The sequence below is a fragment of the Rhincodon typus genome, chromosome 17 (assembly GCF_021869965.1).
Source record: "Rhincodon typus isolate 14 chromosome 17, sRhiTyp1.1, whole genome shotgun sequence".
NCBI lineage: Eukaryota > Metazoa > Chordata > Chondrichthyes > Orectolobiformes > Rhincodontidae > Rhincodon > Rhincodon typus.
In genome coordinates this window covers 48,377,195-48,392,235 of record NC_063348.1, presented here as the reverse complement: position 1 = coordinate 48,392,235, position 15,041 = coordinate 48,377,195, and the positions used below count along the sequence as shown (strand labels likewise).

At 39.8% G+C, this 15,041-nt stretch overlaps 1 protein-coding gene across 1 annotated transcript in view; it reads right to left on the bottom strand.

Annotated features, from left to right (window-relative positions):
* The window catches only part of alkbh3 (alkB homolog 3, alpha-ketoglutarate dependent dioxygenase), a 60,767-nt gene that overhangs the window by 17,112 nt on the left and 28,614 nt on the right, over positions 1-15,041 (bottom strand). Inside the window, exons 5-8 of the mRNA XM_048607361.1 lie at positions 9,689-9,736; positions 6,237-6,340; positions 3,432-3,520; positions 3,128-3,337 (exon numbers count right to left, since the gene is read on the bottom strand). Of these exons, the coding sequence (XP_048463318.1) occupies positions 3,128-3,337; positions 3,432-3,520; positions 6,237-6,340; positions 9,689-9,736 (451 nt within the window). The remainder of the gene's footprint in view (positions 1-3,127; positions 3,338-3,431; positions 3,521-6,236; positions 6,341-9,688; positions 9,737-15,041) is intronic.

Below are 15,041 nucleotides of genomic sequence, written 5' to 3'. Positions count from 1 at the left end.
TCTGCCTTTCTGCTCCTCTGATGCTGCTTGGCCTGCTGTGTTCATCCAGCTCTACACCTTGTTATCCCAAATAGACACTGTGGAGGTCATTTTTAAGAGGTTGGGTTTCCGGAGCCAGGAATTCTTTCCTCTGCACATCTGATCAAGATGAGACAACTGGGGCCTTAAAAGAAATAAGTCCACAGAGGCCAGTATTCCATCACCAAGTCAGCCTTTATTTACATGTGGAGAGTCCTTGACACTGATCCAGCTCCCTCAGAGCCAGCTCTCAGAGTGAACAGAACCTCTGACACTCCTGTTTATATCTGTCAGCAAGGGCTCCCCGATTAGACCAGGTTAACAGCCTTCATCAGGGAACTCATATTCTATGATGTCCATCTGACAACAGTTAATATGAGCTTTTGATTAAATTTTAAGCAGAGGTTTTGCTGCTATGACACAAACACAAATCCAGTATGGGAAAGACAAGTAATAAAATTGCTGAAGAATTTTGAAAATATATGAAATTGACTTTTCAACCAAAAGCTAATAATAGCAGCTTGCATTCATATTGCACTTAAAAAAATTGCACTTTACAATGTGCAAGAGCAGAGGAATAAATTCTCATCTATAGGAGAGAGTTTAAATTGGATGAACAGAAGCTTAATCAAAAAAAGATGTCAAGAAGGCTCATAAAGGCAGAAGTGAAAAGATACAAGGGTTCAGTGTAGAAGTTCTAGGGAAATACCCATATAGTCATTATATGACCACAAAAGGACAAACCATAAAACAAAAAGCTGCAAATGGAATATAAGGCTGCAGGAAGAAAACAATGCTGAGGATTTTAAATTCCAAACATGGGCATTGGTGGGGTGGGGCTGTCAGGGAGACATTTCAAGTTACAAAGTCTGGGCTGAAAAGTAAAATTTGAGTGTGGAACAGAACATAGAACAATACAGCACAGGAACGGGCCCTTCGTGCCATGATATTATGCTGAACATGAAGCAAAATGTAACTAATCCCTTCTGCATGCCCTTGGTCCATATCCCTCTATTCCTTGCATATTCATGTGCTTATCTAAGAATATCTTAAACACCCCATCTTTAACTCCAAATTGTCTTTTGTGTTTGAAATATCTCTAACATAAAGAAGCATCATGTTTGAAGTCTTGGGACTTCCCAGATCTTTCATAATCATCAAAAGGAAGCTCAAATAAGGGAGCAGACTACGATGCTGGAGTTCATGGGATGCTGTGGTCCCTATGTCTGTCTTGGTTGGCAAATTAATATGCTGGAGGTAGGATTACTGTCCCCTGAAGAGCAGAAAGCCCCACCTCAGAGAAACAATCAGCCAGTAGCTCTCTGATATTAGCAGTAAAGCTGATTTATCTTTGAGTAGATATTTCATATATTGCATAATAATAAACAAATCTTCAACTGCTTGGAGTTGGAAGCAAAACACTGAGGGCAAAGCCAGGGAAAGGACATTGGCCCCGATGTTGCTCTTAAATCAGGCTCCTGAACCCACCCTGAGCTGAATACAGAGGGGCTCCCTGGAGCAAAATGTCCCTGTTATTTGGTTCTGATGTGTGCCCCTTTGTCCTGACTCCTGGGGCCAAGGCTACATTGTCAGGATGTAATGTGGAGAGAAGTTAATAATCACAGTCTCAGGGTTATTTCAGGAATCTAGTGCATTCAGGACAGTTTTAGATTTTCAAAGGTCCAGTGGGGTGTGTGGATGGAGGGAGCAGGAAATGCAACTGCTGCCTTTTCATGGTTCTTGAGTTTATTAAGGAGCTCTCCAAGAGGCCTGCTAGTTTGAGAATGGAATTTTGAAATATTTTTCCGGTGAACCCAATCTGCCTTCAGGTGGGCTTTCCACAGAGTCCTGGTAAATTGCTTTACATTAAAAGTTTTAAAATTTATTCTTGTAGGTCCAATAAGAACCAGCACAAACACATATCCTCCACTTCTCATCCATCACCTCTTTCTGCTGTGTCCCATTCTCAAGGAGCTGCCCACTTGAACCTGACACAGCTGATGCTGGCTTTTGCTGCTGGTGTCAGGCAGAGAGCTCCCGGAATCCCAGAAGCTTGGCACCACTATCGGAATGCCGAACTCTCCTCCTGCTCAATTAGTCCTTTTGCATTTGAAAATGGGGTTCGGGTTAGGGCAGTTCTGGAGTGATGTTGGATTTGAAATTCATTCATACACCCTGTCCTGAACTTCACTTTGAAAATCCAGCCACATGTCTCACAAGCCAAGCAAAAGTCTCAACCTTCTCCTCTAATTTGTGCTGTGGTGATGTACACCTTCTCCCCATTCACATATCTGACCATGACCTTTTGACATTTCTTGAACATGCCACTGGACATACAAGATTTTTAGCGACCGGGGGCTTGACAGAGCAGATGTGGAGGCTTTTTTTCCCTCACAATAAGGTATCACACATCTAAGACTGAGATGAGGAAGAATTTCTTCTCTCAGAGGGTAGTGAATCTGTAGAATTCTTTACTGCAGAGGATTGTTGAGGCTGGGCTATAAATTCAAGGCTGAGATAGTCAGATTTTTAATCAGTAAGGTTATCAAGGGTTGTATGGAAAAGGCAGGAAAGTGGAGTTGAGGATTATCGGATCAGTTATGATCACTTTGAATGGTGGAGCAGACTCAATCAGATGAATGGCTTACTTCTGTTCTTACATCAAATAGGCTTATGGCAATCCACCAGTATTATAAATAGCCAGAAACATGTTTTGTTCTCTAATAAGTAGAATATCTATCATCTACATTCCGATTATCTGGCTTCTGATTATCTGAAAATGTTTGCCAGACAAAATCATACATGAACGGCTTGGTGTTTTAACTAATGTTCCTTCAATTATTTTTAGCCTACTTTTTTTATTAGACAAATATAATGCTTCATTTTTATTGCACTGTCTACAGTATTGCTTGATCATACTTGAAAGACCAACTTGTTATTTTTTAAAATTACCATTAATTACTGGGGTTTTCCTCTATTATAGGCAATAATTGAGATTGTATTACATCCATATGATGAACATTTAACTTCATCCATGTGAAACAAAGAAATACAGTAACAAAATCTTACATTGACTCTAAAGCACTTTTAAAAACATAGCCATACTTACTGGTGGTGGCTTTTTTCTCATTTCGAAGTTTCTGGTGTCTCCAAAGCTAAGTGATGCAATGATAGGTTTCTGTCCCAGTGATGGTTCATCATCACTGTGCCAATCAATGCTGTCTTTGCCATTTCGGTACAGATTGCAAAGAAGAGAATTAAAGGTGTACCCTGTTACTTTCTCAATGTGATCTTTCAGCATAATCAGCAGAGGATGCCACTAAATGGAACACAAAAGCCTCCATTATCACCAAACACTTGTGTACCAGGGATAGCAGTACAGATGGGTAGTTAAAGGAGGTGAAATAACATACATGAGGGTTTGATTTCATAGCTGTGCGGGAGTATGTGTAAGGAAGGTCTCCATACCAGGCTGTCAGTCGCGGCTCTTGATATGATCTACCTGGAGCACATAAAATATTCACAAGCAAAAATAAGTCCTTTCACCAATAGCTTCAAATATACCACACTATGCTCTTTTGTATTGACACTTAAAACAGGACATTCACAATAACAAGTGGGAGTTAGTCATAAAGAAAATCAGCTACAATTTTCACTCAAGATCATTCTATGAATACTGCAAAGTATGTTAATATGAGTGTCCATCGAGGACAGGATTAAATTTGGTTGTGGCACCCCCACAATCTAACATTCTTCTGACACAATAAAGGTACCAGAAACCAGCAACAACCATGAAACCAATACAAGCCCCCTCAGGTGGTTGGAATTTGAAACAAAATCCGCATTAGGCATTATCATTCTTTTTTTAAACATACTAGAATCACTTCACAAAACAATCATAGAAAGAACTGATCTGTAAGAAAGTTTAACTTGGTTAAAACAATGGCACCCTCTTCGAAATGGGTACTGGTCAGGGATTGTTCAACAAGTCTGCTTTTAAAAATAATTTGTATAAGAAAAAGGCATGCCCAGTACAGCTTTGGTGAAAATTACTTCTCATCCTGTTCTTAAGCATGTGATTAAAAGTTCAAGGCAGAATAACGTAAATTTCTGGACATCAAAATATTTAGCCCAAATCTACAATACAGGATCAGCGTTGAAGGCATCTTTGTAGAGTTCCAGGCATTAAATACATGCCCATTGGAAGTTCATCATTTGCAATCAAGTGTCAGGCATGTGTGTGTGTTGGGTGTTCTTTTATCAGAAGATGTAGCCAATTTACTAAGAAACAATGAGAATGTTTTTGTTTGCTCATTGCATATGTAGCAGTAGGAAAAAGACAAATTTAACTGTACATGTGTTATATTCCAAGGGACATTAATTTTTTCGATCAGGTAAATATTTACCAATTTAAAGTGAAAGTTGGCTTATATTGTGATTAGAATAAGCATGAAATCAAATTGCACTTACATTAGATTAGAATCAAATGAGAATTAGGATTGGAATGTGAGCTTTACAGCTAAAACAAAGTAATAGAGGAACAATAAATCTACATTTACAGAATATGTTATACTATAACAAAATAGAACAGGGATTATTAAGGCATGCACCCGAGTTTGTAGGCTGAAAAAGGACACCTAACAGAACTGCAAGGGTTCAGTGTTTTAAATGGTCAGGAAGCTGGCACAATCAGCACGGAAATACCTTTACTGCAGTTAGTGAATTAAAAGATATGTCTGAGTAAAGGCACAGTACTGAAGTATTCCTTGTAAGAGGAATCAATTCTACGTAGGTTCAGTACCCTGTATAAGAAAACGGCTGACCAGCAATTGTAAATTTTTTCCAAACCTTGCAGATTCTTAACCTCAGTGTTAATGCTCCAGAAAACATTTTAGCTATTAGTTCATTTGAAATAAATTTCTGAATAACTTTGAACAATAAAAATTAATAAGACTAGAATCAGCCAGTAAGCAAGATTTTAAATTATGAATCAAATAGTAAGTGTGAGCAATTTGATCAATTTGTTGAGATTATTAAAATAAAAAACAGTTCCAGTGACTATTAAAATCTCTACTCAGCCATTTTGCTCAGAACGTGTAGTTTCTGTGCTTGCCAGTTTAAAAATAATAGGTGCACTGTTAACATTAACTCAGCAAGCATTTTCTGTCAGAAACTAGAATTTTATCATCACACTTCATCAATAATTGCTGCAAATAAGATGCGAACTTCAATTCAAATGAGATACTGCACAAATCAAAAAAAAAATTGCATTAAGCTTTAAAGGCTCCAGAAATACCATAGATCAAATTCTTACAAGTTCATCATTAACCATAAACCAATGAGCCTGGAAATGTAAAATAACTTAAAGCTAATTTTTGTTTACATTTGTGTAATTTTTCACCACAACTGTTCCTACAGGCAGGTATCAGTGGCTCGGGTGCAGGTTTTACAACTTAAGGTCTGTGAATCTGACAGTGTGTCTGGTGTTTCTACAGAGTGTCTCTGTAGGCTGGTCCATGCCCAGTTAGATTTCTTTCTCCATTGAATGCAAAAGCAGTACTGCAAATACCTGCCTTATCCAGATATGCAAGCAGAGAAATTCCTGAGCAGGTCAAGAATCAGCTCCATCGCATGAGTTTCCAGATTGTTTAGAATAGGACTTATCAGATTCCAGTTGTGAATTCTGGTGAATGGCTTCCAATTCTTGCTGCTCGTTCAAAGGAATTTATCTCTTTTTGTTTCTGAAAGGTCCTGTGCAGTTCAGATCTGAAATTCCTGAGCACTCATGAAACACTGCTGATTACCTTTTCTCGTGACATAGTGACACCAATGGAAGCCAAACAAAAGAACAATTTTGGATCAATGCAGATCTTTGGAATGGAGCTCAGGTGGCATGGCAAGGTGTCAAAGATTTGAAATGATACAGAGTACAATAATGCTCGGAGGTTATAAGTTCTAAATTCTTGACAAATGTATCTAATTGAGGCTAGTTCTCCCGAATAAGAAAAGTGAGAATTCACATCACTAACACTTTCTGCTGGCTGGTTCACAAGTGTATAGACAGAAAACTTGGACGGGGAAAAGAATTTGAAAAATGTACAAGAAAGTGAACAAAATGCCTATATTTTCTAAATGTTGAGGCATTGAAGTAAACTAAATATTTCTATCACAAATACAATATGCTATAAAAATTACAATATTTCTTAAATGAAACAAACCCTCTCTGATGTTCGATTTTTGCTGCCAGGGTATTTCCGCATACAGCTGTTCAAACATCCAATCAGCTTCTTTTGGGTCAATAAAACCAGGCTTTAGATGCAGTCTGATAATGGAAAAAGAAATGAATTAAAAGTAGGGAAAATGTTCTCTGAACAGGCTATAAAAAGTAGACATTTAATGATTCAATTTTTAGTTATTTATTCATTCATGAGAAGTGAGTTTCATTGGCAAGGTGAATATTTATTATTTATCACTATTGCCCTTGAGAAGGAAATGGTGACTCAGACTCCTGGATACAACAGAGTGGCTTTGTAGGCCAGAGGGGAGTTAGGAGTCAAATTCATTGCGTTAGGTCTGCAGTCACATCTAGGCCAAAGCAATTAGGCACAACAGATTTCCTCCCCTAAAGGACATTAGGGAGCCAGTTGGGATTTTACAACTGTCCAGTAGTTTTATGGTGACCATTATCGATCCTAACTATTCAGTCCAGGGTAAGCATTTACTTGAATGCTGCCACTCTACAATCCATTTGGTGATGCAGCAGTTTCAATTTTTTTGTTTTTGTAGGAAAGAAGGATTAAAAGTAGAAACAATAGAGTCAAATGCCCATTGTGTACTACCATCTAGAAGGACAAGGGCAGCAGATACATGGGAACACCACCACCTGCAAGTTTCCCTCCGAGCCATTCACAATGCTGAAGTACATCGTTATTCCTTCAGTGTCACTCAGTCAACATCCTTGAATTGTCCCCCAACGACACTTATAACACACGAACTGCAGCGATTCAAGAAAGCAACTCACCGCCATTTTCTCAAGGGCAACTAAGCATGAGCAATAAATGTTGGTCGGCCAGTGACACCTAGCGTCCCATGAGTGAATTAAAAAAAACTCCTCGGTTTAAATTGTATGAAACTCACCAGAGGTACAGACAGCTCAACCAAAGAACTGAGCACACAGACTTCTCTACAGGCTTAGTTTCTGAGTAGAGACCTGTGCTCAGGAAAGAGCAGGGCAAATAACTTTGGCTGCTCCCTCCAAATAAGTCAAAAAAAATGAAGGTGGGGTATACGCTCTTCATCTCACTCTTAGCTGTTTCCCATGTTCCATGGGGTCTGTACAAAGCTGGTTAAATCACCCGTCAAATCAACCATCATTTTTGGACTGGTAGATGGTTTTTAAACACTGTTTTCATCACAAGGTGTAAACTGTTATACAGAAGTACTAAAACTATTTTTCATTCAAAAAGCCAAAAGTAAAAACTTTTCTTCCTTCAGACAAATAGTATCTAAATGACAGCTCTAGCAATCTGTAGCACTGTTTTTTTACTGGAAACAATCTGTCCCTGAAATGCACCCAGTGATATGAAAGAAAGTTTGAGGGCAGAGGTCACGTTATTCATTTTCATGTAATTTATATTTATATTCTCTTCAGAGCACTAGAGATAAATTGCAGTGGTATAAATACCAAAATAGGAAGAGAGGGTTACCATCCACTTCCCCTCTCTATTGCTCTAAATTAGGTGGCAGGGCAGTGTGACATGTGTTTAACAGTGCAGACAGAAAACAGTGTCAAACTGAATGGTACATATATTGATCTGAATTTTCCCATTTTCAGCCAGTGATTTTTTTGAAGATTCATGGCACCCAGTCAGCCATGGCTCTTGGTGACTTTTCTCATGCAGAATTCCCATTCTTCACCTTATTAATTGTACATACAAGCTCAATGGTATCTATCTCAGGGAATCAAGGTGGAGGAGACTAGCCAGCGCTGACTGATGCCATACGCTCCAGCTGCACACCACTTCAGATGCTGCAAGCCAGAAACTGCCGCTCACATACTGGTGCCCAAGGCTCTACATTCAGGACATGGGCCAGAAAGGGATAACAAGGTGTAGAGCTGGATGAACACAGCAGGCCAAGCAGCATCAGAGGAGCAGGAAGGCTGATGTTTCGGGCCTAGACCCTTGGAGAGGAGGCAGTGTTGTGTCCTGCTGACTGTCAAAGAGTCTGAGCCTGCCTATATCCCAGTTGCTGCCTAGGTCAGTGTGTGGCCAAAGCAAAAAATAATTCACAGCAGTGGATGAAGAAAATGAATGATCTTCGGCACTTCACACACTCAGAGGGCCATAACTCACTCCAGCTTTGCCACTGCATACACACCTCACTAAGGGTTATGGACCGCAACTCTCAGTATTACATGCATCATATCCACTCATTAGCTCTCACCCACCTCATCCTCCCAAATTACTAACCATTACCTACCTTTCTGCATTTTCTACTCACTCACTGGGAACACCTCACCAGTCTCCTGCTCCTGCATCACCACTAAAAGGTTTCACTTCATCAATTGTACCAGGTCCCTCCTTTTGTCACACTGCAGGATTGGCATCACCCCAGGACTAATGTCTTCATAACACACCAAGTAACGTTTCTGTAATTCCTAGACTGGTTGCATTTCTTCTGCAGGACTGACTGTGGCCCAATCCTCGGACAACGAAAACCAAGCACCTGGCTTAACACAGCCTCAGACCTGGACTGGAATCATACCAGGCCCTTGAGTGGATCGTGGTTGTACCTCTGACTGTAATTCCCGTTAACCCCAAGCTTCCTGTTGACATTCATGTATGGCTATTTACTTAAAGCACATGCAGTATATTCACCAGGTAAGCTGGTGGCAAAAACTATAGCTGTGACACTGATGTAGCACAGTGCCATACAGCAACATGAAATTCCTCTTGATTGTTCAATGCTCACTGCTGCGATAAGCTATCTGACTCTCTCACTGTGGTAAAAAGCAATGCTAGCCACAGAGGCTGGCAGCCCTCAAGTAAAAGCACAGTAAGTGAGTACTAAGAAACGAAACTAAGACAACAAGCATTGTGTGTAGATGAGTAAGATGCATTCAGTCCATCAAATCTGCTCTGCCATTCATGGCCGATCTGATAATCCACAACACCACTTTCCTTTCTTTTCCCCATAATCCTTGACTCCCTTCCTGATTAAAAATCTGTCTCATTTATACATTTGATGACACAGTCTCAACAGTCCTCCTATTGTAAAGATTTCTGCAGATTCACAACCCTTTGAGAGAAGAAATTCCTCCGAAGGCCACTGACAATCATAGTTCCTATTTCTTCTCAGAAACCCTCCTTAGTTAAGAAGAACTGGGTGTGAGTGAAATTCATCATGGTTGAACAATTTGATTGGATATTATGAAGCAATAAAGCATAAAGTACCACTGAAATTACATCTCAATTTGAGACGTGCCTTTCAGGAGTCTTGGGGGGGAAATATTTGCTTAAATTTGAATATCATGATTCAGCACTGATAGCAGGATTTTTCATACTAATTATTCACAAAGAAAAATGTATAAAGATAAGAAAATCATCAAATGAATCATCTCCGTTGATTTTTCACATGAAGAATAGCAGGAAAAATCTTTAATTCTTACCTGGAAACTCCTGTTGGCCCACTGCTAATTTCATAAAAACCTTCTTTGCTTCAGAACAAAGAAAAAGACAGTTTTAAAATCTGGGGAGGAAATCTACAGGATGTGTTGATACAATGCAGAAAATACGTCAATAGCATTACATGCATAACTTAGGAACACCACCAGCATCGTCCAGTTTCAGTAATCTACTGCTTTTCACATTGATACTTAGTTTATATTATAGGTGAAACACTATTCTATGGCACAAAAACAGAAATTGCTCGAGAAACTCAGCAGGTCTGGCAACATCTGTGGAGACAGAAACAGAGTTGATATTCCGAGTCCAATGACCCTTCTACAGAACGGTTCTGTGACTAAGAAACCGACAATTCAAAAGTAAACAACAAAATTAAAGTTAATATTACAAGTAGTCTTTATAACAATCTTTGCAGCTAAGAGCATAACTTTGCAATACTTTTAATTTTAACATCTCTTTCTGCTTTCAACATTTTAACATTCGATATCATCTTTTGGTGAAAAAAGCAAAACGTGAAAACTGCAGACATTTCCATATCTGTCAATAACACAAGTCTATGCAGCCTACTACTGCCAGTGGAGTGAAAAAAAAACAAATGTAATTGAAATAATCATTAGCCTTAAGTGGAGATTAATTAGATCTTCTTTCCTGGGAAGAGATGGAGCCTTGACATTTATGGGTGGAGGGGGGCTAATGCTAAAATGCCATAAAGCTGCCAAATTTATGTGGCAGGGTGATAGATGGAGGAGTGAGGGGGTGAGAAATTTAAATTTTATTACTTGTTTGCCTTAGCATACTAGTTGAGACAAGTTCAAACTGCAAAGGCAACAATACCAACACTTCATTTCCTGCCTGAAATGTTCTAGTTGCTGAATATTTATCAGCGCAATTTTTTTTATTTTTGCCTGTGAAACTTCTAAATTCTCTTGTTCTACCTGCTCTTGTGAGTCTTTCGAAAAACATGAGCCCCTCCTCCAACGTTGAGGATTTGTCTTTCAGTCTTAAGAACTTTTCCTTAACCAACTTTAATGAGCCACTAATCCCATGGGCATAGATCAATTCAAATGGACTCAACCCAGTGGATTAATTAGGGGAGTCTCTGAAAGCAAACAGTAAGAAATACACTCCTTTGTCCCTGTCCTGGAGATATTCATGACAGTATGCTTTAATCATGGTTATTAGAATGATTTGCAGTTGACTTCAACTGTTTTATGCCCAACCTGCTAATGATGTCCTCGAAAATATCAGACGTAAGTTAGAACTTTGATAAGATTGTATTTCAATTGGTTGGCCATAACGAGCAAAAAGCAGATTAAACACTACAACATGAGCTGCAATGGTATTTAAAGGAATAGTTTCTAGAATTCATATCATATTAATAGCATATTCATACGATATGAAATTAATTAATAACATATATAATTGTAAGAACATACCTCCAACCTGATTTTGTTACTCATAATGGCCCCACATAACCCACTGACACTTGACTGAACAATTCTCATCTCAGTCTTTGAAGAATCAAAGGTTCTGGTTTAGTTGTATTGCACGATGTTGCCTTGAGGTCATCGCCAGATGAAATACCTGAATAATTACATTTTCAGTATGGCTTCATACCCTGCAATAGCAACTTCATCCTGACCTTGAAACATATCGCTGTTCCTTCAGTGTGGCCTGGCCAAAATCATGGCATCCCCCCTCCAACATCATTGTGACTGTACCACAGCACATGGACTGCAGCTGTCCAAGAAGGCAGCTCACCACCACCACCTTCTAAAGTGCAACTAGGGATGGACAATAAATACTGGCCTATAAACACATCCCATGAGCGAATTCCAAAAAAAGTGTTACTCTCAACACCTTCTTATGATTTGGGCAGTACCACTATTTGATGAACTGTCCATTCACTGCCTACAGCTAACTTACTTAACTTGGGGTCTACTTTCTCAGCCTCAATTAATGAAGACATGGCGAGCACTTCTTTTGAATTATCCTTATTGTGAGTGAGAGTTTTGACTACCCTACCATCCATCTGAGGTATTACTTTGACCTCTGGGTGTTGCACTTTGTTTAGCCATTGCTCCAGTCACCACACAAAATAGGAAAATACCAGAATCTGTTCTTGCAACTGTTCTGTCACTTCAACCTTGCTCAGATTATCCATGATTATAGGTGAAGCTATAACTTTCACTCCAGCTGATTCATTCCCCAGAAATAAATCAACTGCATCCAAAGGTAATTTCTAAATTTCCCTGACTACCACCAGTCCATACAAAGTCACATGCCATTTGGATATTCATACAATGGAATCGGGATTTACACTCCACCTATTCCACTTACTCACACTTTCGCTTCCATTGAAAACATAAAATGACATCTCCATTCAACAAGAGAGTTTGAGTAGCTCTTTTATCCCTTAATATAATTATGGGTGTTTGTGCTTCATTTGAAGAATAATGGGTCATTTTACCTTTAAACAAAAAACTTTTGTATGTCTCATCTACCTAATTCATTTCTTTGGCTCTCATATTGCTGTTTACCTGCAGATTCTTAGTTGCAGCTAAAGCTCCAATCTGATCTGTGACATTTTCCTTAGATTCCCTTTTTGGACTCATTCTTACAACCCCTAATAAGTCCCACGGCCTTCCCTCACAAGTTCCAGCAAATGTCTCATTTTGTAAACCAGGAAATGGCAAAGAAGTTGAATAAATACTTTGTACCAGTGTTCACAGTAGAAGACAGTAGCAGCATTCCAAAATTACTAAATATTCAAGGGGCAAAAACAAGAGAGGAAATAAATACAATAACTATTACTAGAGAAAAAGTGCTTGGAAAACTAATGGGGCTAAAGACCAATAAGTCCCCTGTACCCAGTGAGAAACATCCTAGGTTACTAACTGAAGTAGCCGCAAAGAATGTGGGTGCACTGGTAATAACCTTCTAGGAAACTTCAGATTCTGGGAAAGATCTGGAGGAGTGAAAAATTGCCAATATAACATCTTTATTTGTAAAGGGATGGAGTCTGCTTCCGTGAATCACAAAGAGCTAGCATTCAAGTTCAGCAGGTAATGGGGAAGGCAAATGTAATATTAGTGTTTATTTCAAAGGAAACAGAATAGGGAGGTTTTGCTAAAACTAACAAGGCACTTGTCAGACCACAGTTAGAATGCTGTGAAGAATTTTCAGCCCCTTAGCTAAGGAAAAAAGGACTGTCACTGGAGGCAGTCCAGAGAAGGTTCACTGGGTTGATACAGGTATGGAAGGACTGTCTTAAGAAGACAGCTTGAGTAAATTTTGATTTTGGTCTTTGGGATATAGAAAAATAAGAAGTGATTTTATTGAAACATACAAAATTCTTAGGGACCTAGGCAGGGCAGGTGCAGAAGGGACGATTCCCTTAATGGGAGAATCTAGGACGAGAGGGCATGGTCTCAGAAAAAGAAGTCACACATTCAAGATAGAGATGAAAATGTGAGAAAGTAAAATAAAAATATGCAATATGCTAAACAAATGGCTTGACACCGATTTACAAAGTTGCAAATAAGGCAGATCTTAAATGAATGAAACTGTAATATCCCAATGCCTACATTGGCCAGCCAAGGTTGGTGGTAGACACTGTAAGAGAACACCCAGTGATTTCTCAATTAGGAATCAAGGAAAGGGAGCTCCATTTCAAATGTGAAATTGAATCCAGCACACAGCAATTTAGAAATTCTTGCATGCATATAAAGATTCAATGTAGCAAATGCATCACCTACATACTGGAAATATGCATGGGTAGGCACATACTAAAAGCTACACATATGATGTCAATTTTGAGGTTGGTGGGAAGAGTTCAGGGGCAGGGAGAATACCTAGCAGATCACCACGCTTGCCCCTTAGTAGGGAGGGCCTTGGGTCCCAGGAGGAGTAGCTAAGGAGGAAAAGAGGGAAGCACCTCACTTAAGGACCCCCTTTCAACATTAAAAATTAAACTTACCACCCATAACCTTCTCATAGTAATAAAAAGCAGTATTTAATGTAGGCAAAAGGGATCCTACCTGCTGGCTGGAAAACTAGTGAGAGACCCATGCCATCTCTTTAAGGAAAAAGGTCCCTAATTGGCTAGCAGCAGAACAGCTCCAGGGTATTCTCAGAGATTGCGGAGAAATTGGGCAAAGTGAAGCAGTATTCTCCACAGCGACACAATGCTTAAAGGGATAGACAGGGTAGATGTAGAGAAAAAGATTTCTCTGATCGGCGACACAGTTTAAAATAAGGGCAAAGCCACTTAAGACCAAGGTGAAGAGAACAAGGTGTAGAACTGGATGAACACAGCAGGCCAAGCAACATCAGAGGAGCAGGAAGGTCTAGGCCTGAGGCGTCGGCCTTCCTGCTCCTCTGATGCTGCTTGGCCTGCTGTGTTCATCCAGCTCTACACCTTGTTATCTCAGATTCTCCAGCATCTGCAGTTCCTACTATCTCTAAGGTGAAGAGAATCTGTTTTTACTCAGAGGGTTGAGGAATTTCTGTCACTGAGTATGTTTAAAGTAGAGAAATTGACAGGTTTCTAAATACCAATGACAAGAAGGGTTATGGAATAGTGTGGGGAAAAGTCCCTGAAGTGAATGATCAGCATTAATTGTCATAAATGGTGAAGCAAGTTTGATGGGCGGAATAGCCTACTCTTATTCCTATGTTCCTATGAAAGGTCCCAACAGAATCTGACCGATTGCCAGTTAGAGGTAAGAGTCCTGCTGAAGAGCTACAAGACCAGAAACAGGTGGATACTGCCAGTAAGACTCCATATTGTTGATGGATCGCAATCCACAAGTGAATGGATAGGGGGAGATTATGGGGTGGGGGGTAATGGGGCTCAGCTGCACAGGAAGCAGAATGACTATCAGCCAGCATCCCCCCACTTCTTGATGCTTGTGTCTTTGAAGAAGGAAAGAAGGACCTTTGGTGGAGGCCCATACAGGTTCCCTTTCTGCCCAATTAAATGCCACCAGACCCCACCATGACACCAAGCACACTTTGAGAGGGGACAGCATTCAATAGCCCCAATGTCTCCTGATATAATGAGAATTGTCAGTTTCAGATTTTTGTAGCTGCATTCATGTGACCGCTTGTCAGTCAGGTTAATCACTAAAATGCAGCCACAAATCAGGAAAACCGAAAGAACTGCAGATGCTGTGAATCAGGAACAAAAACAAAGTTGCTGGAAAAGCTCAGCAGGTCTGGCAGCATCTGTGAAGGAAAAATCAGAGTTAACGTTTTGGTTCCGGTGTTCTGAGGAAGGGTCACCGGGTCCGAAACGTTAACTCTGATTTTTCCTTCACAGATGCTGCCAGACCT